The sequence below is a fragment of the Nerophis ophidion genome, linkage group LG24, assembly GCF_033978795.1.
Source record: "Nerophis ophidion isolate RoL-2023_Sa linkage group LG24, RoL_Noph_v1.0, whole genome shotgun sequence".
Lineage (NCBI taxonomy): Eukaryota > Metazoa > Chordata > Actinopteri > Syngnathiformes > Syngnathidae > Nerophis > Nerophis ophidion.
In genome coordinates this window covers 27,598,236-27,623,234 of record NC_084634.1, presented here as the reverse complement: position 1 = coordinate 27,623,234, position 24,999 = coordinate 27,598,236, and the positions used below count along the sequence as shown (strand labels likewise).

At 41.3% G+C, this 24,999-nt stretch overlaps 2 protein-coding genes across 3 annotated transcripts in view; both read right to left on the bottom strand.

Annotated features, from left to right (window-relative positions):
• Positions 1 to 24,999, bottom strand: part of ryr3 (ryanodine receptor 3) — a 380,753-nt gene that overhangs the window by 307,219 nt on the left and 48,535 nt on the right. For both annotated transcript variants that reach the window (XM_061886489.1, XM_061886490.1), the window contains exons 3-4: positions 13,957 to 14,061; positions 2,611 to 2,631 (exon numbers count right to left, since the gene is read on the bottom strand). In XM_061886489.1, the coding sequence (XP_061742473.1) occupies positions 2,611 to 2,631; positions 13,957 to 14,061 (126 nt within the window). The remainder of the gene's footprint in view (positions 1 to 2,610; positions 2,632 to 13,956; positions 14,062 to 24,999) is intronic.
• Positions 16,934 to 17,206, bottom strand: LOC133542605 (syntaxin-6-like; the record flags this gene model as incomplete). The annotated part of the gene is made up of 1 exon (XM_061886885.1): positions 16,934 to 17,206. A coding segment is annotated over exon 1 (237 nt), but the record flags the coding sequence as incomplete, so codon positions are not given.

Genomic DNA, 24,999 nt, shown 5'->3' with positions numbered 1-24,999 from the left:
CTCATCGCAGGGCCAACACAGATAGACAGACAACATTCACACTCACATTCACACACTAGGGCCCAATCAACATATCCCCAGGTGCATGTCTTTGGAAGTGGGAGGAAGCCGGAGTATCCGGAGGGAACCCACGCATTCACGGGGAGAACATGCAAACTCCACACAGAAAGATCCTCAGCCTGGAATTGAACCCAGGACTGCAGGACCTTCGTATTGTGAGGCAGACGCACTAACCCCTCTGCCACCGTGAAGCCCAGTTGTAATGTTCCTTACCTAATTTGGAGGTAATGCTAATCAATGGCATGTCAATGAAAAATCCATTGTAAAATCCTCATTGTGCTAGCGCATTTTGAAAAGTGAAGCCCTACTGTACGAGTGTTTTCTGTTTGGAATATTTTGTTGGCTTGGGATATTGTAACATTACCTCAGTGCATCTCAATTATTTTCTGTTACCTCTCCTCCCCAGGGAGAAGAAAATATTTTCCCTTCACCGCGGCTATAAGTAGTATAATTTGAGGTATAAAATTGTTTGAAGTACACCTCTGCATACCACTCCCGTTGAAAGGCAAAACCCAGTAACTCAATTTTGGTCAAAACTGAGCTGATAATAATTTTGGAGTTCCTAGGTGATATGCTTTACATTAGTGTATGCGATATTGTAATTTGTTCCGTAGGTAAGCTGTTACGCGCATGGCAGGACCTAGCAACTACCACATAACCGTGTAGATACAACAGAAAAACCTAGTATCTCAAGGGACGAATCGGAGCTTCTTTGTCAGTCGCCTTATTGTCTTTAATGAGACATTTGCACGAATGGGGGCTGACGGTCAACCTGATTATGTGATATTATGGCACGAGGGGATATTTGGAAGATTGGCCCAGGACGTTGTAAGCACCTTCATTAAATGTATTGTTCTTGATTCTTCCCCTTGCATACTCTTTTGGGCAGATAACTGTGGAGGTCAAAATAAAAACTGGACGCTGTACACGGCTCATGCCCAATGTGCAAACGCAGAATGGGGCCCACCCGAGATTGTGATAAAATATCTGGAGAAAGGGCACACGTTCATGAGAGCAGATTCAATCCATGGCTCAATCGGCAAGAAAATGAAAGCTCAAGAAAACATCTATACCTTTGATGACTTTGTAGATCCTTGTAAGACAGCATCAAGATAGATGGGTTTTCCTTTGTTTTCTCAAAATCAGCTAGAAGTGAGTTAATAGGTTTTGCCTTTGGACGGGAGACCATTGAATGCTTAATAACATTAAAGAAAACAACTCACCCATTTTTCGTCTACCACCGTAATTAATTAACGAGGGTCTGTACTATTCCTGTATGTCGATATTCTTTAACTGATTAGAGATTGATTCGAGAGAACACTAAGGAATAGCCGTATGGCCAACCATTCATTTAAGGCTAAATATTAAGTGACCAATCCTATTGCATTAAGAAAATAAGAAAAAGACATGGCTAATTAGAAACTATACAGCGACCCCCAATTGCGGTATGTCTCAAGCAGTAAGCCACAGTCCAGAAACAGTTGTGACAAGATAATTAATAGAAATACAGAACTGACAGGTATACTCAGGTAAATGAGTACTTTACAAACCAGTGGGAGCCCACACACAAACCAAATATGCAATAGTTGGGTGTAAAAAAAAAAGTACTGCAGCCAGAACAATTCCATTATGCCGCTGTTAAGTATCGCACTTAAAGAGATGATTGCCATATGGTTATAAACTAAATGTCACACACGCCAAAATGTACAAACCCCATTTCCATATGAATTGTGAAATTGTGTTAGATGTAAATATAAACGAAATACAATGATTTGCAAATCATTTTCAAGCCATATTCAGTTGAATATGCTACAAAGACAACATATTTCATGTTCAAATTAATAAACTTTTTTTTTTTTTTTGCAAATAATCATTAACTTTAGAATTTGATGCCAGCAACACGTGACAAAGAAGTTGAGAAAGGTGGCAATGAATACTGATAAAGTTGAGGAATGCTCATCAAACACTTATTTGGAACATCCCACAGGTGTGCAGGCTGATTGGGAACAGGTGGGTGCCATGATTGGGTATAAAAACAGCTTCCCAAAAAATGCTCAGTCTTTCTCAAGAAAGGATGGGGCGAGGTACACCCCTTTGTCCACAACTGCGTGAGAAAATGTTCAAACAGTTTAAGAACGTTTCTCAAAGTGCAACTGTAAGAAATTTGGGGATTTCAACAGTCCATAATGTCATCAAAAGTTTCAGAGAATCTAGAGTTGTTAAAAGAAAAGGTAAGGTAACACAGTGGTGAACATACCCTTTCCCAACTACTTTGGCACGTGTTGCTGCCATGAAATTCTAAGTTAATTATTATTTGCACAAAAAAATTAAGTTTATGAGTTTGAACATCAAATATATTGTCTTTGCAGTGCATTCAACTGAATATGGGTTAAGAAGGATTTGCAAATCATTGTATTCCGTTTTATTTACATCTAACACAATTTCCCAACTTATATGGAAAAAGGGTTGTATAAGAAGGATTAGAAATAGGCGTCACTTCTCTACTAGTACGTATCATGCAAAGATGGGAAAATAAGCTGATGGACCTACCCATTTGTCATGGTCAGCACTCTAGTAACATACAAATACAAATGAAAACACTGTTATTTGTGAGTACGGAAGTCGAGCAATAAAGACAAATGGGACATTATGAGATGTGATTTATTAGCCTCGCTGCCAGGTTTTGTACTGCTGCCAGCAGCATGTCTTGCCAAAGCACAGCTCACCTGCTACTGAGGCCAATAACAATGCAGGTGGGCAGGACAAATAAAACAACCGAAGGCCGTAAGTGCACGGCAGTAAAGTAGGAGCCAGACTCATCCAGCACAGGTGGGTGTCTTCTTTCTATCATATTTTACAGTAAAGCTGCTCAAAGAGTGAGTTTCTCTGGCTACAACTTCTTGCAAGGTTTAGCATTTCTGGTCTTGTGCATAGCTGTGGCCTGGTCTTGAGTAGCAGTTTGTAGTGATAATAAAGCCCTTATGTGTATCCAAGAGAGAAGCAATGTCTTGTAATACAGTTTTCAACAATGTTGAGGAAAAAAAACATGGCTTTGACCTCTTCAAAGCTTTTACGTTGAGACAAAAAATTTCCATCCATCCATTTTCTACCGCTTATTCCCTTTCGGGGTCGCTGGCGCCTATATCAGCTACAATTGGGCGGAAGGCAGGGTAAATGATAAATGATAAATGGGTTGTACTTGTATAGCGCTTTTCTACCTTCAAGGTACTCAAAGCGCTTTGACACTACTTCCACATTTACCCATTCACACACACATTCACACACTGATGGAGGGAGCTACCATGCAAGGCGCCAACCAGCACCCATCAGGAGCAAGGGTGAAGTGTCTTGCTCAGGACACAACGGACGTGACGAGGTTGGTACTAGGTGGGAATTGAACCAGGGACCCTCGGGTTGCACACGGCCACTCTCCCACGGCGCCACGCCGTCCCTAGGTACACCCTGGACAAGTCGCCACCTCATCGCAGGACAAAACATTTGAATATGTTAAATGTTTTCATGCATTGGAACGGAACTTGGTTGTCATGGCACTTAAAAAGTACAAAAAAAATTGTTTTCAATACAACCCGTTCAAGAACAGACATACAGTAGACCGGGGTAAACAGAACAGAAAGACTGATTAGTCGCCACAAGGGTGTCCGACCATAGAAACGTAGTGTGGCGAGGCGGAGCCGGCGAACGAGCAGCGGGGCTAGGAAAAACTCCAAAAGCCTGAATTATTTTTAGTAGTATTTATTAGTTTTAAATTTGAACAGATTAAAGGTTAATCAGCATCCCGGAATAGATTATGTTCGACCTTTGGGGTACTCTCTTTGGGTGCACGATATTGGGAACGTATGCACCTATTGAGAGCCAATCAAAGAGCAGTATCAAAAATTTATAACAGGAGCAGCTAATGTTTTATCAAGCATTTCTTCTCAATTTTATAGCGTAAAAATCAGTATAATGAAGCGCAGGACTACACCACTCTAAACTACAGTCAATACACATTGCTCATTAACTGTGCAGGTGTCCATCTAATGTGCACAAAAAAAGTGAAGTCATCCATTGCTATGAATGTGCAGTTAAGTTAAAAGGCACCCAAAATGCCAAGAGCTGTTATCGCTCAGCAGCACGACTGAATATGAGAATCTGACAAGGGTTTACGGACCACACACACCCATCACAGGAACGTCGCTACCACTGATGGGAAGCCCGTATCGCTTCACGGTATCCTCAATAGATGACTTCATAAACCTGCCAAGTGAGCTGGAGAGGAGCCCGAAAAGAAAAGAGGCAACTCTGCTTTGTATAAATTCAGAGATGCGATTACGGATACTGCAGTGCACTCACATATTCTCCATTCCCCTCCGTCACCCTAAATGGCCTTTCATTATCTTTGACTTCTGATATCTTCTTACAAAATATGGGAGCATATTCCAGGCAATGAATAGTGACAGATTTTATTAAATTCAGTAGCTATTCTTGGTGTTTAAGCACACCTTGGACTACTAAAAAGTATAGTCGGTTTTAGCTCGGGGCATATTAATCAGTTGTCAAAACAGAATCAGTTGTGCAAAATGGCTTGATTGTGAAAACGGCTTGATTAATTAATACTCATCTTGATAGAATGGCGTGCAGTAGTACTTGGCTGCAACTAGCAGAGGCACTGCTAATCTTTTTTTTTTTTTGTATAAAAAAGGCAGATAACAGACAACACAAAACTATAGTTATTTAAATGGAAGCTTTCTAGCTTTTAGAAACAAACAAATCAAGAATATAAACTGTGGTCGTCATTAACAGATACATTTTTAGATGAAAGAGAGCGAAACAAATATGAAATCATGCAATTCTGAGAAAACAAAATGTTGGAAGGACCCTGTAAATTTTAATTTCCATTAGATAAAACCTGTTCATTAGTCTGCAGTTAAAAGTAGTGTTTACACATTGGAGTGCTGTTGCACTAGGTGGATTGACATGAATCATGGCTCCAACACGAGAGATGTCGATTGAAACAAAGAATAGACTTAGACTTGTGACGCTTTGCTGGCATTGTGATGAGGGTTTGTTCTCTCGAGGGAGCAGTCGGATATGGACACAACGTGAAGATAAGGAATGATGATTTATTTACACTACAAAAACACTCTAGGAACAGAAAACACTTGCACAATGCACTAAAGACAAAACAAACAGAACTAGCATGGGAGCTAGAAAGAACTGAAAGCGCTAGCATGTAAGCTAGGGAAACAAACAGAAATAGCGTGGAAGCTAATGAAAACAAAAAGTATTTTACCACAATCGGGGATAGCGACGTCACCTGTTGCATTGCACAGCAAACTAGACTGCGAGACTGAATGAACAAAAAATGCAGTCTTAAATAAAGGAGATAATCATAGAGCAGGTGCGCGTGAAAAACAAGATGCAGGTGACACTAATGTGTGGATATGGCAATGGAAACAAACAGGAAGTGCCACCAGGAACTAAGGAAGACAAAAACTAAACAGGATGTGATATACAAACAGAACAAAAACAGAATATGTCATGATCCGAGCCGCGGATCATGACATAAGCCCCCCTTAAGGGACAGATACCAGATGTCCCCCAAAAAAGTAGCTTGAACCCCCCCACACGACAAGAAAGACCAAACGTGAAGGGAGGGTTGAGGGAGGACATGGTGGAGGGTCGCCAGGTCGCGAATGGAACGCCGCTGCCGCAAAAGTCTAGGCGGGCGACCTCGAAGAGGCCACATCTGTGGCCGACGGGGAGGAGGATGCACCCGGCGAGGAGGACGACCAGGGCACGGCCACATCCGTGGCTGACGTGGAGGTGGGCGCGTCAGCGTCGTCGTCATGGTGGGCTTGGAAGCAGCAGACGAAGCCCGCGCTGATGCAGCAGATAAAGACAGCGGTGGTATAGCAGACTAAGCAGGTGCGGGTGCTGCAGCCAAAGCAGGCCTGAGTGCAGCAGACGAAGCCGGCGCTGATGCAGCAGATAAAGCCGGCGCCGGAGCAGCAGACGAAGCCTGTGCGGATGCTGCAGCCAAGGAAGGCCCGATTGCAGCAGACGAAGCCAGTGCAGCCCCGAGTGCAGCAGACGACGCCAGCGCTGACGCAGGAGACGAAGCCGGCACTGGAGCAGGAACTGGTACTGATGCCAGCCGGGGTGCAGGCAGTGGTGCCAGCCGAGGAACAGGCACTGGTGCCAGCCAGTAATAGCCAATTTCCTCAATTTACCTTCAATAAATAAATCTATATATATAAAAAATTGGGTATTTCTGTCTGTCATTCCGTCGTACATTATTTTTCCTTTTACGGAAGGATTTTTGTAGAGAATAAATGATGAAAAAAACACTTAATTGAACGCTTTAAAAGAGGAGAAAACATGAAAAAAATGAAAATCAAATTTTGAAACATAGTTTATCTTCAATTTCGACTCATTAAAATTCAAAATTAAACTGAATAAAAAGAAGAGAAAAACTAGATAATTCGAATCTTTTCGGAAAAAAAAAAAATTTCATTAGTAATTTTTCCTGATTAAGATTAATTTTAGAAATGTTGATGACATGTTTTAAATAGGTTAAAATACCAATCTGCACTTTGTTAGAATATATAACAAATTGGACCAAGCTATTTTTCTAACAAAGAAAAATCATTATTTCTTCTAGATTTTCCAGAACAAAAATTTTAAAAGAAATTCAAAAGACTTTGAAATACGATTTAAATTTGATTTTCCAGATTTTCTAGATTTGCCAGAATATTTTTTTGAATTTTAATCATAATAAGTTTGAAGAAATATTTCACAAATATTATTCGTCGAAAAAACAGAAGCTAAATGAAGAATTAAATTAAAATGTATTTATTATTCTTTACAATAAAAAAAAAAACCTGAACATTGATTTAAATTGTCAGGAAAGAAGAGGAAGGAAAATAAAAGGTAAAAAGGTATATGTGTTTAAAAATCCTAAAATCATTTTTAAGGTTGTATTTTTTCCTCTAAAATTGTCTTTTTGAAAGTTATAAGAAGCAAAGTAAAAAAATAAATGAATTTAAACAAGTGAAGACAAAGTCTTTTAAATATTTTCTTGGATTTTCTAATTCTATTTGATTTTTGTCTCTCTTAGAATTAAAAATGTTGAGCAAAGCAAGAACAGCTTGCTAGTAAATAAAGACAATTAAAAAATAGAGGCAGCTCACTGGTAAGTGCTGCTATTTGAGTTATTTTTAAAACAGGCCAGCGGGCTACTCATCTGGTCCTTACGGGCTAACTGGTGCCCGCGGGCACCACGTTGGTGATCGCTGCCATAGAGCAAAAACTGTGAAAACTTTCCTTGAAGAAAGATACAATGTCATTGCCTGCAAACAGTCCAGATGTCAATCCAATTGAAAATGTTAGGTGGAAATTGAAGAAAAGTTTTAATGACAAGACTCCAACCTGCAAAGCTGATCAGACAACAATAATCAGAGAAAGTTCTGCGTTCTGTTTGTCACTCATTAAATCCATGGCTCAGAGACTGTAAGCTGTTACAAAAGCCAAAAGGTGTTTGTTTTTCATGATTTCCTCATTTTTGAGTTGTTGCACGAGTTTCTTGATCTAAAAATAAAACTGTAACTGACTACCACAATTACTGTTCTTGATGTATTTTACTGTTTCTGAAAACCAGAAAGTTTCCGTTTAAAATGACTGTTTTGTGACACAGGATTTCCCACACATTCATTTATTTGTGGCGGCCCCCCACGAAAGAATTACGGCCGCCACAAAAAAAACAAAAACAAAAAAAAAATAAAACATTTATTTCCTCTCCCCCCCGGCTTTTGACCCGCTCGACCGCTCATAAAAGTAATGGGACTCTGTCTGTGAATGGAGCTTGTAATTACATATTATATGAATATTATATAAATATGTATATAAATATGTACATAAAGTGTTGTAATTATATTCCAACTCCGCGTTCTTCTTGGTCATCGCCGCCGCCGCTGCCACCCCAGCCACCCCAGCCAGAAACCCCCCTCCGCCTCCCCCCACCGCCCGACCACACCACCACAAATAGATGCCTGACCTGTGGGAAACACTGTGACATGTCTGTTATCTACTTTTTTTCTACAATGAATGAACATATTTCAAGACTGGTGGTTACACAATTTGACAGGACTTGTATAGTCTATTAACTTATCGGATCAGGACGCGATATCAGCTCGGATCTAAGGTTAAAAAAAAATCAGATCAGGAATGTTGATCGGGACCTCCCGAATAACAAATCATTTCAAAATTACAAGCATGAAATGCCTCAATTAAATGATCGGAAATATTGAGCCGAATGCTCATCCTCATTTTAATCAATAATGAACACATTTGCTTTTCATATTAATGAAATGGCGTCTTCTACACATCAAAGTTCCATCCATCCATCCATTTTCTACCGCTTATTCCCTTTGGGGTCGCGGGGGGTGCTGGTGCCTGTGTCAGCTACAATGGGGCGTAAGGCAGGATACACCCGGGACAAGTCGCCACCTCATCGCAGGGCCAACACAGATAGACAGCCGAACATTCACATTCTCATTCACACACTAGGGCCAATTTAGTGTTGCCAATCAACCTATCCCCAGGTGCATGTCTTTGGAAGTGGGAGGAAGCCGGAGTACCCGGAGGGAACCCACGCAGTCACAGGGAGAACATGCAAACTCCACACAGAAAGATTCCGAGCCCGGGATTGAACCCAGGACTACTCAGGACCTTCGTATTGTGAGGCAGACGCACTAACCCCTATTTCACCGTGCTGCCCAAATCAAAGTTGTATAAGAAAAATAAGAATAACTTACACAATAACTTACAATATAAACACCACTTTTACTGCTTTAAATTTCTCAGCTATCTATTAATTCCGCGTAACATATATGTATTGCACACTTCCTTTGTTTAGAGGGACTGCTTATAGATTATAATGTAGATTATAATTTAATTTAAAAACATCCTTATTTGTAGTGGGAATTATATGGACACCACAATACAGTAAAAGCCATCAAACCTTTGTATTAAATTATGTAAGAAAAGCAGAGCTTGTACTACACAATAACACAAACATACAACCACACACCAAACTGTAGATGTACTGCATGTCTGCTGTGTTTTCTACAGTCCCTGACAAACTTCTCGTCGATTACTCATTGTGTACAAACAGCTTATAACCTGACTTTTTAGAAATGGTTCCTATGAAAGCTTGAACCCTCCCTAATTATGTTTAATATACTCAAATACATTTACTTCACTGAAATAATACTGATCATTTAAAGAACACGGAAAGGTCAGATTTTGGCAAGACACAGGTTTTGTGGCCTACAGAGAGTAATGTGAAAATGTACCAAAAATGTACTTCAAATACAAAAATATGTTGCATAACATCAGTGAATTAAGTAGTGGTGCTGCGAGATCCATATTCAATACCTTGTATGACTTCCATCAACTTGAAACACTGCATCCATTCGGTTTGACAATGTTTCATAAAATGTATAGAGCGTTTTCCATTCGGGCTCCAGTACTCTGGAATGCCCTCCCGGTAACAGTTTGAGATACTACCTCAGTAGAAGCATTTAAGTCTCACCTTAAAACTCATTTGTATACTCTAGCCTTTAAATAGACTCCCTTTTTTTTTTTTAGATGACGCTCGTCCAGAGTCGGGACCCAGGATGGACCGCTTGCCTGTGTATCGGCTTGGGACATCCCTGCGCTGCTGATCCGCCTCCGCTTGGGATGTTTTCCTGCTGGCTCCGCTTTGGACTGGACTGTCGCGGCTGTGTTGGATCAACTATGGATTGAACTTTCACAGTATCATGTTAGACCCGCTCAACATCCATTGCTTTCGTCCTCTCCAAGGTTCTCATTGTCATCATTGTCACTGACGTCCCACTGGGTGTGAGTTTTCCTTGCCCTTATGTGGGCCTAACGAGGATGTCGTAGTGGTTTGTGTTGTGGTTTGTGCAGCCCTTTGAGACACTAGTGATTTAGGGCTAAAAAAGTAAACATGGATGATTGATAGATGGAGTCATCAGGAATAGCAAATAAAACAGTCGTACATGCCTCCCAGATTTCATCAAGATTCGTTGGTTTCATCTTCCATGCTTTCGCTTTCATTCTACATGCTCAATGATGTTCATGTCTGGTGAATGACCTGGCCAGACCTGGAGCCCCTTAATCATTTTCACCTTTCAGAACTTTGATGTAGAGATGGGAGTACGCGATGAAGTATCATTCTGCTGCAAAATTCGACTCCGACGTAAGAGATAGCTAAAACTTTGGGATATTTTAGACTATTTATATTGTCTTGCCTGCGATGAGGTAGCGACTTGTCCAGGGTGTACCCCGCCTTCCGCCCGATTGTACCTCAGATAGGCGCCAGCACCCCCCGCGACCCCAAAAGGGAATAAGCGGTAGAAAATGGCTGGGGAATGATATTCCGTTCGGGCTCCAGTACTCTGGAATGCCCTCCTAGAAGCATTTAAGTCTCACCTTAAAACTCATCTGTATACTCTAGCCTTTAAATAGACCTTTTTACACCAGTTGATCTGCTGCTTCTTTTCTTTCTCCTATGTCCCCCCCTCCCTTGTGGAGGGGGTCCGGTCCGATGACCATGGATGAAGTACTGGCTGTCCAGAGTCGAGACCCAGGATGGACCGCTCGTCGGGACCCAGGATGGACCGCTCGCCTGTATCGGTTGGGGACATCTCTACGCTGCTGATCCGCCTCCGCTTGAGATGGTCTCCTGTGGACGGGACTCTCGCTGCTGTCTTGGATCCGCTTTGAACTGAACTCTCGCGGCTGTGTTGGAGCCACTATGGATTGAACTTTCACAGTATCATGTTAGACCCGCTCGACATCCATTGCTTTCGGTCCCCTAGAGGGGGGGGTTGCCCACATCTGAGGTCCTCTCCAAGGTTTCTCATAGTCAGCATTGTCACTGGCTTCCCACTGGATGTGAATTCTCCCTGCCCACTGGGTGTGAGTTTTCCTTGCCCTTTTGTGGGTTCTTCCGAGGATGTTGTAGTCGTAATGATTTGTGCCGTCCTTTGAGACATTTGTGATTTGGGGCTATATAAATAAACATTGATTGATTGATTGATTGATTGATATTGTCTTGCATACAAAAAATCTCAAACACATGCCCATACTGGGGCTTCACGGTGGCCGAGGGGTTAGTGCGTCTGCCTCACAATACGAAGGTCCTGCAGTCCTGGGTTCAATCCCAGGCTCGGGATCTTTCTGTGTGGACTTTGGATGTTCTCCCCGTGAATGCGTGGGTTCCCTCCAGATACTCCGGCTTCCTCCCACTTCCAAAGACATGCACCTGGGGATAGGTTGATTGGCAACACTAAATTGGCCCTAGTGTGTGAATGTGAGTGTGAATGTTGTCGGTCTATCTGTGTTGGCCCTGCAATGAGGTGGCGACTTGTCCAGGGTGTACACTGCCTTCCGCCCGTTTGTAGCTGAGATAGGCGCCAGCGCCCCCCGCCATCCCAAAACGGGAATAAGCGGTAGAAGTAGATGGATGGATCGATGCCCATACTGGACGTAACCCCAGACCATAATTTTTCTGCCACCAAACTTAAGTTTTCTGGTTGAATCTCAGATCCATGCAGGCTCCACTATGTCTCCCGCAATATTTGCGCCAACGGATTTAATTCAACCCAAGATTCATCTAACAAATCCACATTCTGCCACTTTTCCAGCATCCATCCTTTCAGATGGAGGCGATTTTGAAACCAAATTCTACAAAATGTTCTAGTTGACACAGGGATTGGAGGTGACCAGGCCTGGTGGAGCTTTGCTGCAGTGGAAAAGGGCTGGGTTTGGATTTTTGAGCAAACAAATGGTCCTCCCGAGTAGTTGCTTGTCAAAAACATAAAAACATCTACAGTCTCTTCCAATCTTTTTCTTCATCTTTGAACTTGACGCTGAGACACATTGCAGGTATCAGCCACCTCAGCGGTGGATTTGGTGTCCAGGCTCTTGATCAGGGATGCCTATTACGTCGATCGCCAGCTACCGGTCGATCGTGGAGGGTGTGTCAGTCAATTGCAAACCAAGCATTAAAAAAATAAACCTAAAAATTTGTGATCATCAATCTTTATGACGACGTCACTCTCGTCACTTGCTTGACATTCACGGCACGGCTTCTGAGATGACGCTGGATGATGCCAGATCATTATTAAGAAAACATGACAGAGAGGAAGGCGAGAAACACTTTTCATTTCAACACTCTCGCGTTGTACCTGCTGTCAAAACCCTTAAAGACAGACTGCACAGTTGCTGTTTTCACAATAAAAGCCCTGCTTCATCCTGCCTGCGCTAACAAAATAGGAGTCTCAGAAAGCTAGCGTGCACAAGTTAGCAAGCTACGGAGTTGGCCGTCAATGTATTTCTTGCAAAATGTATAAAAACGAGCATAGAAGCTGGTACATAAGACGCCAAAAACAAACCACTTTCATGTGGTATTGGACAGAGAGGAGGACTTTTTTCTCCTCTATTCGAAAATGTGGACGTTATCAGCTCTACAGTCTGATTCCAATCAATGCAAGTCATCAGAATCAGGTAATACACCAACTTATATTCTTTGTCTTCATGAAACAAAAGAAATATCTATATATAACTCAGATTCATATCGCGTTTTTTAGACACTCAAATCGCTCACAGAGAAGTGGGAACTCAACATTCATTCACACCTGGTGGTGGTAAGCTACATCAGTAGCCACAGCTGCCCTGGGGTAGACTGACGGAAGCGTGGCTGCCAGTTTGTGCCTACGGCCCCTCCGACCACCACCAATCTTTCATTCATCATTCATTCACCAGTGTGAGCGGCACCGGGGGGAAGGGGTGAAATGTCCTGCCCAAGGACACAACGGCAGCGATTTTTTGGATGTCAGTAGGTGGGAAGCGAACCTGCAACCCTCAGGTTTCTGGCCGGCCGCTCTACCCACTACGCCATGCCGTGTTAAACATGATTGTGTTATCATTAAACACCTTCAACGGGTTAACAGAAATGTCTCTTTCATAAATGATTAAATATAAATTATATATATGAATGAGGTAGATTCCTTCTATTCGGTCAATTGAAAAGTAGCTCGACTGCAGAATAAGTGTGGGCACGCATGCTCTTGATCATCAGGGTGATTCTTTGGCATGCTGTCAGAGGTAAAGTTGCAGTTGATGTGAAGGTCTGATGTGCTGAGATTCCTTTCATACACAGCCACTAATTGACTTATCAATTGAGGATGTCATCCGGGATTGGGTGCATCAGACGACAAGGCGACAACATTTTTGTCCTTGCAAAGACCGACTCAATGGGATTTACCAAGCTGTAAACGTTAAAATGCTTTTCAACAATTTCTTTTGACAACATAACATTATTTCAAAAGCTGTTGGGATTGAAATGAGCCTTTTCTTGTATAAAAAAAAATGATCAGACGTATACTTGGAGGGCACTTGAGGTCAACTTGTACCCAAAGGACAAGACTTTTGTCAGGCACGGTGTTGTATGCCGCAAAGCTGTGCTGTAACTACATTTGACATTTTGGTTTCACTCTGGAAAAGCTTGCATACTTGAAAAACATCTTCAACTTTTAATGATGTGTCGTAAGATCATTGCCCTGGAAAAATATGTGTGTGCAATCCCAATGCAAGATGTATTTCGGTAAGGTAATTATTCAAGTCAACCTTTCATTGCCCCCAATCCATTAAGTGGTGTTGTGTTTTCATGCATTCCATGTACTCTCCAGTCTTACCATACCTTTCATCCCAAAAGGTCATTGATGGCTTTAGAAGTCAAGTCCAGTTGCTATTTATTCAATCTTTGTAGATGTTATTTTTTTACTGTGGTTGCGTGTATATGAGACAAGAGTTAGTACTCACCCCCTCGCTGCTTTGGCCTGTGTTAGCCAGCATCTCCTGCAGAGCTCGCACTGACAGCGACTGCTCCAACACAAAGTTACAAACACACAAGTCTGGAGGAACATACTGCAAGACAGAGGGGGGAAAGGGGGGGAAAATACATTAGCTATGAGTAGAAACAGAAAAAAGCAAGTTCAGAATTTAAATTTTTTGTTAAAAAAAAAATCGATTACAACAACTGTACTGGAAGTACATTTTTTCCAATCTTCATCTACTGAACCATTCAGCCATCCAATTTCTACCGCTTGTCCCGTTCGAGGTCGCTGGAGCCTATCTTAGCTGCATTCGGGCGGAAGGCAAAACCCTGGACAAGCAGGGCCAACACAGATAGACAGACAACATTCACACTCACATTCACACACTAGAGCAAATTTAGTGTTGCCAATCAACCTATCCCCAGGTGTATGTCTTTGGCGGTGGGAGGAAGCCGGAGTACACGGAGAGAACATGCAAACTTCACACAGAAAGATCCTGAGCCCGGGATTGAACCCAAGACAACTCAGGACCTTCGTATTGTGAGGCACATGCACTAACCCCTGTACCACCGTGCTGCCCCAATCTTCATCTATGACAGACAATTGAACAGAGTGAACAGAAACATACTCCGGCGGCCAAATCACTTACTTAATTAAGCGATACAAGACCAAGGGCCCGGCAGTAATTAAAAGAACAGTGGAGCAAGGAAAAGCTCTCATAAATAAAATGTTGGACATCCTGGTGTGTTGCCAGCAAGGTGATCAGGATTATGTAGTGCACTGGTAAATATACCAATAAACAATGTTTGCCGGACTGAATTCATCATCTCAATGCAATAGATTTGCCTTATGTACATTTTTCTTGCTGATTTAAACATGTAGGTCATCATTTTTTGTTTTAGTTTTTTTTTTTTTTTTTAGAGCAGGGCTACTCGACTACATATTAGTCGAGTAGCCCTAAAAAAAAAAAAAAAAAAAAAAAAAAATACAAAAAAATCGAGAGGAGCCAGATGAGGTGGTTCGGGCATCTGGTCAGGATGCCACCCGAACGCCTCCCTAGGGAGGTGTTTAGGGCACGTCCAGCTGGCAGGAGGCCACGGGGAAGACCCAGGACACGTTGGGAAGACTATGTCTCCCGGCTGGCCTGGGAACGCCTCGGGATCCCCCGGGAAGAGCTAGACGAAGTGGCTGGAGAGAGGGAAGTCTGGGCTTCTCTGCTTAGGCTGCTGCCCCCGCGACCCGACCTCGGATAAGCGGAAGATGATGATGGATGGATGGATGGATGGGCTACTCGACTACGTATTGAAGAGGGCCGCAGTTTCAAGAGCCCAATGGCTCATGTGCCGGCATACGTGCCAACTTTGAGACCTCCGAACTCGGGAGGTGTGGGGTTGGGGTTTTGTGGGTCATATTGTAGGGTCCCGGAGGAGTTAGTACCGCAAGGGGTTCTGGGTATTTGATCTGTTGTGTTTATGTTTTGTTACAGTGCAGATGTTCTCCCGAAATGTGTTTGTCATTCTTGTTTGGTGTGGGTTCACAGTGTGGCGCATATTTGTAACAGTGTTAAAGTTGTTTATACGGCCACCCTCTGTGTGACCTGTATGGCTGTTGATCAAGTATTGCATTCTCACGTGTGTGTAGAAGCCGCATATAATATGTGAGTGGGCCGGCACGCTGTTTGTGCGAAGGAAAAGCGGACGTGACGACAAGTTGTAGAGGACGCTTAAGTCAGTGCCTTTAAGGCACGCCCCCAATATTGTTGTCCGGGTGGAAATCGGGTGAAATACGGGAGAATGGTTACCCGGGAGGTTTCGGGAGGGGCACTGAAATTCAGGAGTCTTCCGGGAAAATTGAGAGGGTTGGCAAGTATGTGTGCCTGGCATCGAAATGTTGATGTTTTGTCAGAAGTCATATTCCTTTGAGACCACGTTTACTTAATTGCAAAGTAAAAACATCGGCTTTCACACTGCACTGTCAATTTCGTTATTCTGTGCTCGCAATTTGATTCCAGCATGTGCAACTAGACAGATTGTTAACAGCATGAAGAAACAGAAGCTCCACAAGTTTTGATGAGGATTAATGTTTCTTTTTTTAAATTATTTTCCTTCCTCAGTGTTATTTCTTTACAAATCTTCCTTCATTTACACTGAAAATATAAATCTAAAAATAACATTACAAAAGTATAACGTCCATTATGTATTTTACGTAAATAAAATGGAAGGTTTATTGTTAATACATTCATACAATAAACTACAGAAGTTTACGTATAAACAAATTAAACAACATCCACAGCAAACGTTGCACAAAGCTGAAGCGTTATCGACCACTAGTGGTCAAATTCAGTGCTACATGTATTTAAATTATCTTTGTTCTTTAGAGTCACGCAGACAAATAACCCCAAATATGAAAATCACGAGGTCTGCAATTTCAATACAAAACAAACTAAATATCTTTATGCACAATACTTACAAAAATCTGACCAAGTTTCGTGATGAAATTAAAGGCCTACTGAAATGAGATTTTCTTATTTAAACGGGGATAGCAGGTCCATTCTATGTGTCATACTTGATTATTTCGTGATATTGCCATATTTTTGCTGAAAGGATTTAGTAGAGAACATCGACGATAAAGTTCGCAACTTTTGGTCGCTAATAAAAAAGGCTTGCCTTGACCGAAAGTAGCAGACGATGACGTCACCACTGTGAGGGCTCCTCACATCCTCACATTGTTTTTAATGGGAGCTTCCAACAGCAAGAGCTATTCGGACCGAGAAAACTACAATTTCCCCATTAATTTGAGCGAGGATGAAAGATTCGTAGCTGAGGATATTAATAGCTAAGGACAAGAAAAAAATAAAAATACAAAAATAAAGTTTAAAAAAAAAAAAAAGGTGATTGCATTGGGAGCGATTCAGATGTTTTTAGACACATTTACTAGGATAATTCTGGGAAATCCTTTATATGGTTAAACTTCTTAGGGTTGCACTCCACAATGCTGATGGTCTCATCTAGGTCTTCCAGGTCCCACTCGATTGAGCGCAGACTGTTCCTCAGCTCATTGGTGGTCCAGTCCATCTCTTCCTTGGAGGCTCCGCCCCCTTCCAGCAGCAACTCTCTCCATCTCTGATGGAGGCTCTGGGCTGCATTCACAGCTTTCTGCACCTCGCCTTTGATGACCAAGAACGGGTCTTCCATGGACATGTTGCCACTCCCGGGTCAGTCCAAGCGGAGCTCCATCACACCATTGTTGTATTGTGTTGCTAGTGTTTTAGTGAGTTAAATAGTACCTTATGGTCGGAGGGGTGTGTCCACGGGTGTCTTGAGGTCAGTGTCTGAGGGAAGTCACGGCAGCTGCATGGACGGCGCAAGCTCCGCAGATCCCCGGTAAGAGGAGACTTTTTACCACAATTTTCTCACCGAAACCTGCCGGTTGACAAGTGGTCGGGATCCATGTTCGCTTGACCGCTCTGATCCACAGTAAAGCTTCACCTCTTAGAAATTTTAAACAAGGAAACACCGTGTGTTTGTGTGGCTAAAGGCTAAAGCTTCCCACCTAGATCTTTCTACTTTGAGTTCTCCATTATTAATTGAACAAATTGCAAAAGATTCAGCAACACAGAATTCCAAAATACTGTGTTATTGCGCGATGAAAAGAGACGACTTTTAGCCGCAAGTGGTGCTGCGCTAGTACGTCCCCTCCAACTCGAGACGTCACGCGTACACGTCATCATACGCGTCATCATTCCGCGATGTTTTCAACAAGAAACTCCGCGGGAAATTTTAAATTGGAATTTAGTAAACTAAAAAGGCCGTATTGGCATGTGTTGCAATGTTAATATTTCATCATTGATATATAAACTATCAGACTGCGTGGTCGGTAGTAGTGGGTTTCAGTAGGCCCTTAACACGAGCTGAGATAGGCTCCAGCGACCCCCTGTGACCCCAAATAGGGCAAGCGGTAGGAAATGGATGGATGGATGGATTTCTATTGTTGTTGCTGCTTGTCTAGAACGGTGTGCGTCACTTAAAAGGTCCGACAGGAAACACTGACTAGAGCAATGGCTCGGGGCAGAACATTCATACATTGGTGTCCAGTCTCTGTTAAAATCAGAATCAAAATCAGAACCAGAATAGTTTTTATTGCCATTGTTTGAGAACGGGTTCACAAACTAGAAATTTTTCTTGGTGCAATCGTGCAACATAAAACATAAAAGTCAGATTTCGTAATTATTTAGATTTTTTTCAGGGTCGATAGTTCTATTTTTGGTTTGAATGAGTAGTCCTCTTCTTCTACTCACCTTACTGCTGCTTTATTGTGACACACATGCATTGCAGTTGCCCCTTGTGGGGGGCGGGAGTACTGCATACACGAGCCTAATTGGCTCGCCAAATAAAAAGCTTTGGCGAGCTGGATGTGTCCCAAAGGCCGCCAGTTAAATAGGCCTGATTTAGCCCTACTAATTGTTCACAGCAGAAAAAAATACTCCAGGACTCCTGAGACGGGAGATTTATTTTATTTGGTACCATTTTGATTCAAATATAAGACAACCTAGGCTTGTTGCGCAACCCCATGTTTACGGTAGTTGTCGTGATTTCAAAATGCAGAAAAATAACACGAATGTAGCTTGCAAGTAAAAGATTACTTTAATTCACGAGTAGTCAAAAACTACAAAAACACTCATGCTGAGATGTGCGCGTAAAACAAAACATTAGGAGCGCACAAACGACTGTGGGGAAACTCTAAACGAGGGAACACTTACAGAGAGGCGGGAAACGAACGAACAGCGTGCCACAGAAGTCAACTCTCAAGCGCTACCTAAAGCGCACGTCTGGCTTATTTTAACTGAAATCAGGTGGACGTAACAGCGCTCAAGTTGCCTCAGGAAGTGCAAACTGAAACAGGATAAGGAACCAAAATAAGAGCGCTAGACCGGAACTAAAGTATAAAACACAGGGAAATGGCAAACTCAAAATAAAGCACGGCCTGGGGTGACAATACTGACCCTTATTTTCTATGACCGGTTTGCAAAACCTTTTCAACCTATATTCAATTGAATGCACTACAAAGACAGGATATTTGATGCTCAAAATCATAAACTTTGTTGGTTTTTTTTTTGCAAATAATTATCAACTTAGAATTTCATGGCTGCAACACGTGCCAAAGTAGTTGGGAAAGGGCATGTTCACCACTGTGTTACATCACCTTTTCTTTTAACAACACTCAATAAACGTTTGGGAACTGAGGAATCTAATTGTTGAAGTTTTGAAAGTGGAATTCTTTCCCATTCTTGTTTAATGTAGAGCTTCAGTCTTTCAACAGTCCGGGGTCACCGCTGACATATTTTACGCTCTGGACTGCAGGCGGGCCAGTAAAGTAAACGCACTCTTTTTTTTACGAAGCCACGCTGTTGTAATACTTGTCTTGCTGATAACTGATAATGATAATGTTGCTCGGATGACAGCATATGTTGCTACAAAACCTCTATGGACCTTTCAGCATTAATGGTGCCTTCACAGATGTGTAAGTTACCCATGCCTTGGGCACTAATACACCCCCACACCATCACAGATGCTGGCTTTTGAACTTTGCGCCTATAACAATCCGAATGGTTATTTTCCTCTTTGTTCTGGAGGACACCACGTCCTCTGTTTCAAAATACAATTTGAAATGTGGACTCGACAGACCACAGAACACCTTTCCACTCTGCATCAGTCCATCTTAGGTGAGTTCGGGCCCAGCCAAGTCGCGCCGTTTCAGGATATTGTTGATAAATTTGTTTGGCTTTGCATAGTAGAGTTTTAACTTGCACTTACAGACGTAGCGACCAACTGTAGTTTTATGAAGTGTTCGTGAGCCTATGTGGTGATATCCTTTACGCACTGATGTCAGTTTTTGATGCAGTACCGCCTGAGGGATCAAAAGTCTGTAATATCATTGCTTACGTGCAATGATTCTCCAGATTCTCTGAACTTTTTGGTGATTTTACGGACCGTAGATGGTAAAATCCCTAAATTCCTTGCAATTGCTCGTTGAGAAATGTTGTTCTAAAACTGTTCGACAATTTGCTTACAAAGTGGTGACCCTCAACCCATCCTTGTTTGTGAATTACTTAGCATTTCATGGAAGCTGCTTTTATACCCAATCATGGCACCCACCTGTTCACAAGTAGCCTGCACACCTGTGGGATGTTCCAAATAAGTGTTTGATGAGCATTCCTCAACTTTATCAATATTTATTGCCACCTTTCAAACTTCTTTGTCACGTGTTGCTGGCATCAAATTCTAAAGTTAATGATATGCAAAAAAAAATGTTTATCAGTTTGAACATCAAATATGTTTTCTTTGTAGCATATTCAACTGAATATGGGTTTAAAATTATTTGCAAATCATTGTATTCTGTTTATATTTACATCAAACACAATTTCCCAACTCATATGGAAACAGGGTTTGTGTGTGTGTGTGTGTATATATATATATATATATACACACACATATATACATACATATACATATACATATACATATATATATATATATATATATACACACACACACACACACACACACACATACGTGTATATATACAAACATACACACATATATATATACACACACACACACACACACACACACACACACATATATATATAAAAAGTTCTATTTTCATTTCATCTGACCACGTGACAGTCTCCCAATCCTCTGCTGTATCATCCATGTATCCATTTTGGTATACACTCAACTCCTCGTGTTTGGAGGAAGAATACTGAGTTGCATCCCAAGAACACCAGACCTACTGTGAAGCATGGGGGTGGAAACATCATGCTTTGGGGCTGTTTTTCTGCTAAGGAGACAGGACGATTGATCCGTGTTAAGGCAAGAATGAATGGGGCCATGTATCGTGAGATTTTGAGCCAAAACCTCCTTTCATCAGTGAGAACTTTGAATGTTTGACCAAATACCTATTTTCCACCAAAATTTACAAATAAATTCTTTAAAATTCCTACAATGTGAATTCCTGGAATTTTTTTTCACATTCTGTCTCTCACAGTTGAAGTGTACCTATGATGAAAATTACAGACCTCTGTCATCATTTTAAGTGGGAGAAATTGCACAATCGGTGGCTGACTAAATAATTTTTTGCCCCACTGTATGTATGTATATATATATGTATATATATATATATATATATATATATATATGTATATATATATATATATATATATATACACGTACATACATACATACATACATACATACATACATATACATAAGTGTATGTGTCTCTGCTTCTCCCCCAGTCACTGATGTGTATGAGTGACAAGCAGAAAAGCTCTGGGTCGCCTGAGGGAAATGTTTATTGTCCTCACATCCTGCATCTGAAACATTGACAAACACTGCACACAACTCTGACCACTAAAGTCGGCGATGTAGGGTCGCCATGGCAATGAAGCCACCCCTCTTGCCATACTCCTTATTACCTTTCCTCACCAAGCATGAAAGCAAAATAGTGAGATTGTTTATGTTAAAAAAAAAACTGTGCAGGAATTTCTTTCTTTTTTGCAACTGCTTGTCCATCCTTTCCAAACATTGAACTCCTGCATACAGCATGTAAAAATACAGTACATAATACCCATAATAACCGATGAATAGACACATCCTTCATAGACTTCCTTACTGTAATACTTAGTTAGCTCTGCCATTGAGTGTAGTGACATGACACAGATGCACCCGTACTGACCAAGGTCCTTCTAACAGGGATAACTCACAACCTGCTGCAGACCTTACATACCTCATAAATTATTCGCCCTCTGATTTTGCAATTATCATATTAGGTCCACGCTGGTTTAGAAGCCACACAATGGACATTCGCTCTCAGCAGCCTTTTAAAAAGTCCATTTGCTCATGCTTAGCAGCAATAAAACCCAATGAAATAAACTAAGTGAAAGAGATTCAAGTCATTGTACTAATTCTGTTGGATCTTACTGTGGACTGCTGTCATGAATGGCTTGGGTTTGGGTGTCCAAAATGTGACCCGCATCCAAATTGTTAAATGTTAAAAATGCTTAAAAAGTGGAATAAAAGAACTAATTTGTGTAAAGTAACCGGAAAGAGTTGCGATGTTAACGCTACAAACTACGGAGTCACAATATATTATTTTTAAAACCGATACTGATGACTTCAAGCTTCTCAAGAACTACACTAATAACCGATGAACTTGTTTTTTTTCAAATTGACCTTAAATGTAGTTCAGTTGGATGTGTTCAAGCGTAATGTATTTTCCCCTTTTTGTGAAATATTTGCCTAACATTTGGCGCAAATATCATGAAATGTTTTCCTCTCAAACAGTTTCAAATGTTCGACCCCGCATTTGTTTATATTGAGGTCAGGTAACGCTGACGACGTGAGGAGGAGAAAAGGAGCGCTTGGTTTGCTCACACTAAACCACCTACCGCACAGAATAGGTAATCTCCCCTCATTGGAGTATTTTTCAATGTATCTATATTTTTTATGTTATTGGATCTATTGGTCTGACATCGAAATTCCTCCCTTTTTCCTTTTAAAAACATGTATATACTGTTTTGGCTTCAAAAATGAAATACTGTATTTGCCGGACTATGGAGTGCACCTGTAAATAGGCCGCATCCACAGAATATTAAAAGAAAAAGAAAAAAAAAGTTTTTCCATATATAAGCCATAGATATATACATTGTAGAATTAGTTATTTACACAGAAATATTTTGTAAATGTTTATTTACATACCTTAATTGTTTCCAAACGGTGTCTGTAACATGGCAGTACAACGGCTGATCAAACAAAACAGAAGTCATCGTCATAGACCCACTAGCTGCGGAAGCTAGCACTCAATCAATATGTTGGTGAATATACTGAGGAATTTGCAAAACAAACATTACAAAAAGAATACCATTGTAGGTTGATAATACTAAACACAGACACTCGTAAACGTGTAAGCATTTCAGCTAATGCTAACGACAATATTTATATTACCTTACAAAGGCATGTACGAATACGCATGAAAAAAACGCCTATAAAACATGTGACTGTTTAGTACAGGGGTGTCAAACTCAAACACAGAGTGGGCCAACATTTTAAACTGAACAAAGCCGCGGGCCAAGGTTGAACAAATTAACCTTTTAAGACAGAAACAAGTTTTGCATTGAATATTGAACAAGCAGGGCTTATATAACTTTATAGTGACATGCAAAATCGAGTTTCAAATAATAATAATTGAAAAATATCAATGGCATATCAAATAAAATTTAGATAAAAATTGAATGCCTCTTTTCTATTTCCAGCCTTCTGAGGTAAATATCCAAATAAACTTTTTCCACAGGCTAATACATTTGAAAATAAAATAACAATAATGAATGATTCAAACATTCAAGCCTTGAAGTAGCAAGAGAAAGTGCATGAATAAAATGTTAATTATTGCTCAGTTTGCTACACTGTTTTGCTTTCAGACTGAATATGGAACAAGCAACGCTTATATAACTTAATAGTGCAAAATAAACTTTCACAAAACAAACGAAAAACATCAATGGTATATTAAATAAAATCTAAATAAAAAATGTAATGCCTCTTTTCTATATGCAGCCTTCTGAGGTAAATATCAACATTAACTTTTTCCACAGGCTAATAAATTTAAAAATAAAATAAAGAGGTGAGCGGGGTTTGGTGGTAGCAAGGGGTGTATATTTTAGCATCCCGGAAGAGTTAGTGCTGCAAGGGGTCCTGGGTCTTTGTTCTGTTGTGTTTATGTTCTGTTACGGTGTGGATGTTCTCCCGAAATGTGTTTGTCGTTCTTGTTTGGTGTGGGTTCACAGTGTGGTGCACATTTGTAAGTGTTAAAGTTGTTTATGCGGCCACCCTCCGTGTGACCGGAATGGCTGTTGACCAAGTATGCGTTGCATTCACTTATGTGTGTGTAGAAGCCGCGTTTATCATGTGACAGGGGCCGGCACGCTGTTTGAATAGAGGAAAAACGGACGTGACGAGTGGTTGTAGAGGACGCTAGAGGCAGTGCTTTAAAGGCACGCCCCCAATATTGTTGTCCGGGTGGAAATCGGGAGAAATTCGGGAGAATGGTTGCCCCAGGAGACTTTCGAGAGGGGCACTGAAAATCGGGAGGGTTGGCAAGTGTGAGTATTAGCGATGAATGCGGTGTTATAATACCGGCGGGCCAGCTCTAATGTTAATTTGGTATTGCCTCAAGGGCCAAATTTGGCCCGCGGGCCAGAGTTTGACACCCATGGTTTAGTAAGTATGAATTGTTTTAGTTATATTGTCAAACTTACAAATGTTTGTTGGATTGATGAATGAAGTACGAGTATAAACACTATGGATGACCAGTAGACGGAGCGGCACTTAAATTTCCGGTTCAACGCACGAAACAGAAGGATACACTGTAGACTGAGCAAACTCGTCCAAAAGATGGCACCATAGCACAAACAACACACCATTTCAGTTTCCGTGTTACTACTATGTAAGTTTGTTGTATACAAAACATTATGGTCGTTAGCGAAAACAAATCCATGGATTAGCCGCAATTTTGCATAAGCCGCAAGGTTCAAAGCTTGGAGAAAGTAGTGATTTATGATCTGGAAAATACAGTAAAATATAATTGGTTGCTTATGTTTTACACACGTTTTGACATCTATTCGTCCATATTTCTATCGCCAACTAGACATTTTTCAGCTAATCCACATCTGATACCCGAGGAGACCTAAAGCTTTGTCATCGTGTACCAAGGAGAGAGGACAGGTAGTTCGTGCTCTGCAGGTATTGCCCCCAGGTAGGTGGACTAAAACATGCCCTCGTGTCCTCAAACTAAATTACATAGGAATCCAGACGGCCAGCAAACCTGCCCTCCACTCCAATGCCGCGGAAAATGGCATTTGCTTTGATTCATAGAACACCAAGTGGCGAGTAGGACAAATGGTTCTGCTTTCCCATCTTACAGTGAGGACTAAACATAGTTTTCGCCACTGAAAGTGAAAGAAAAAAAACACACT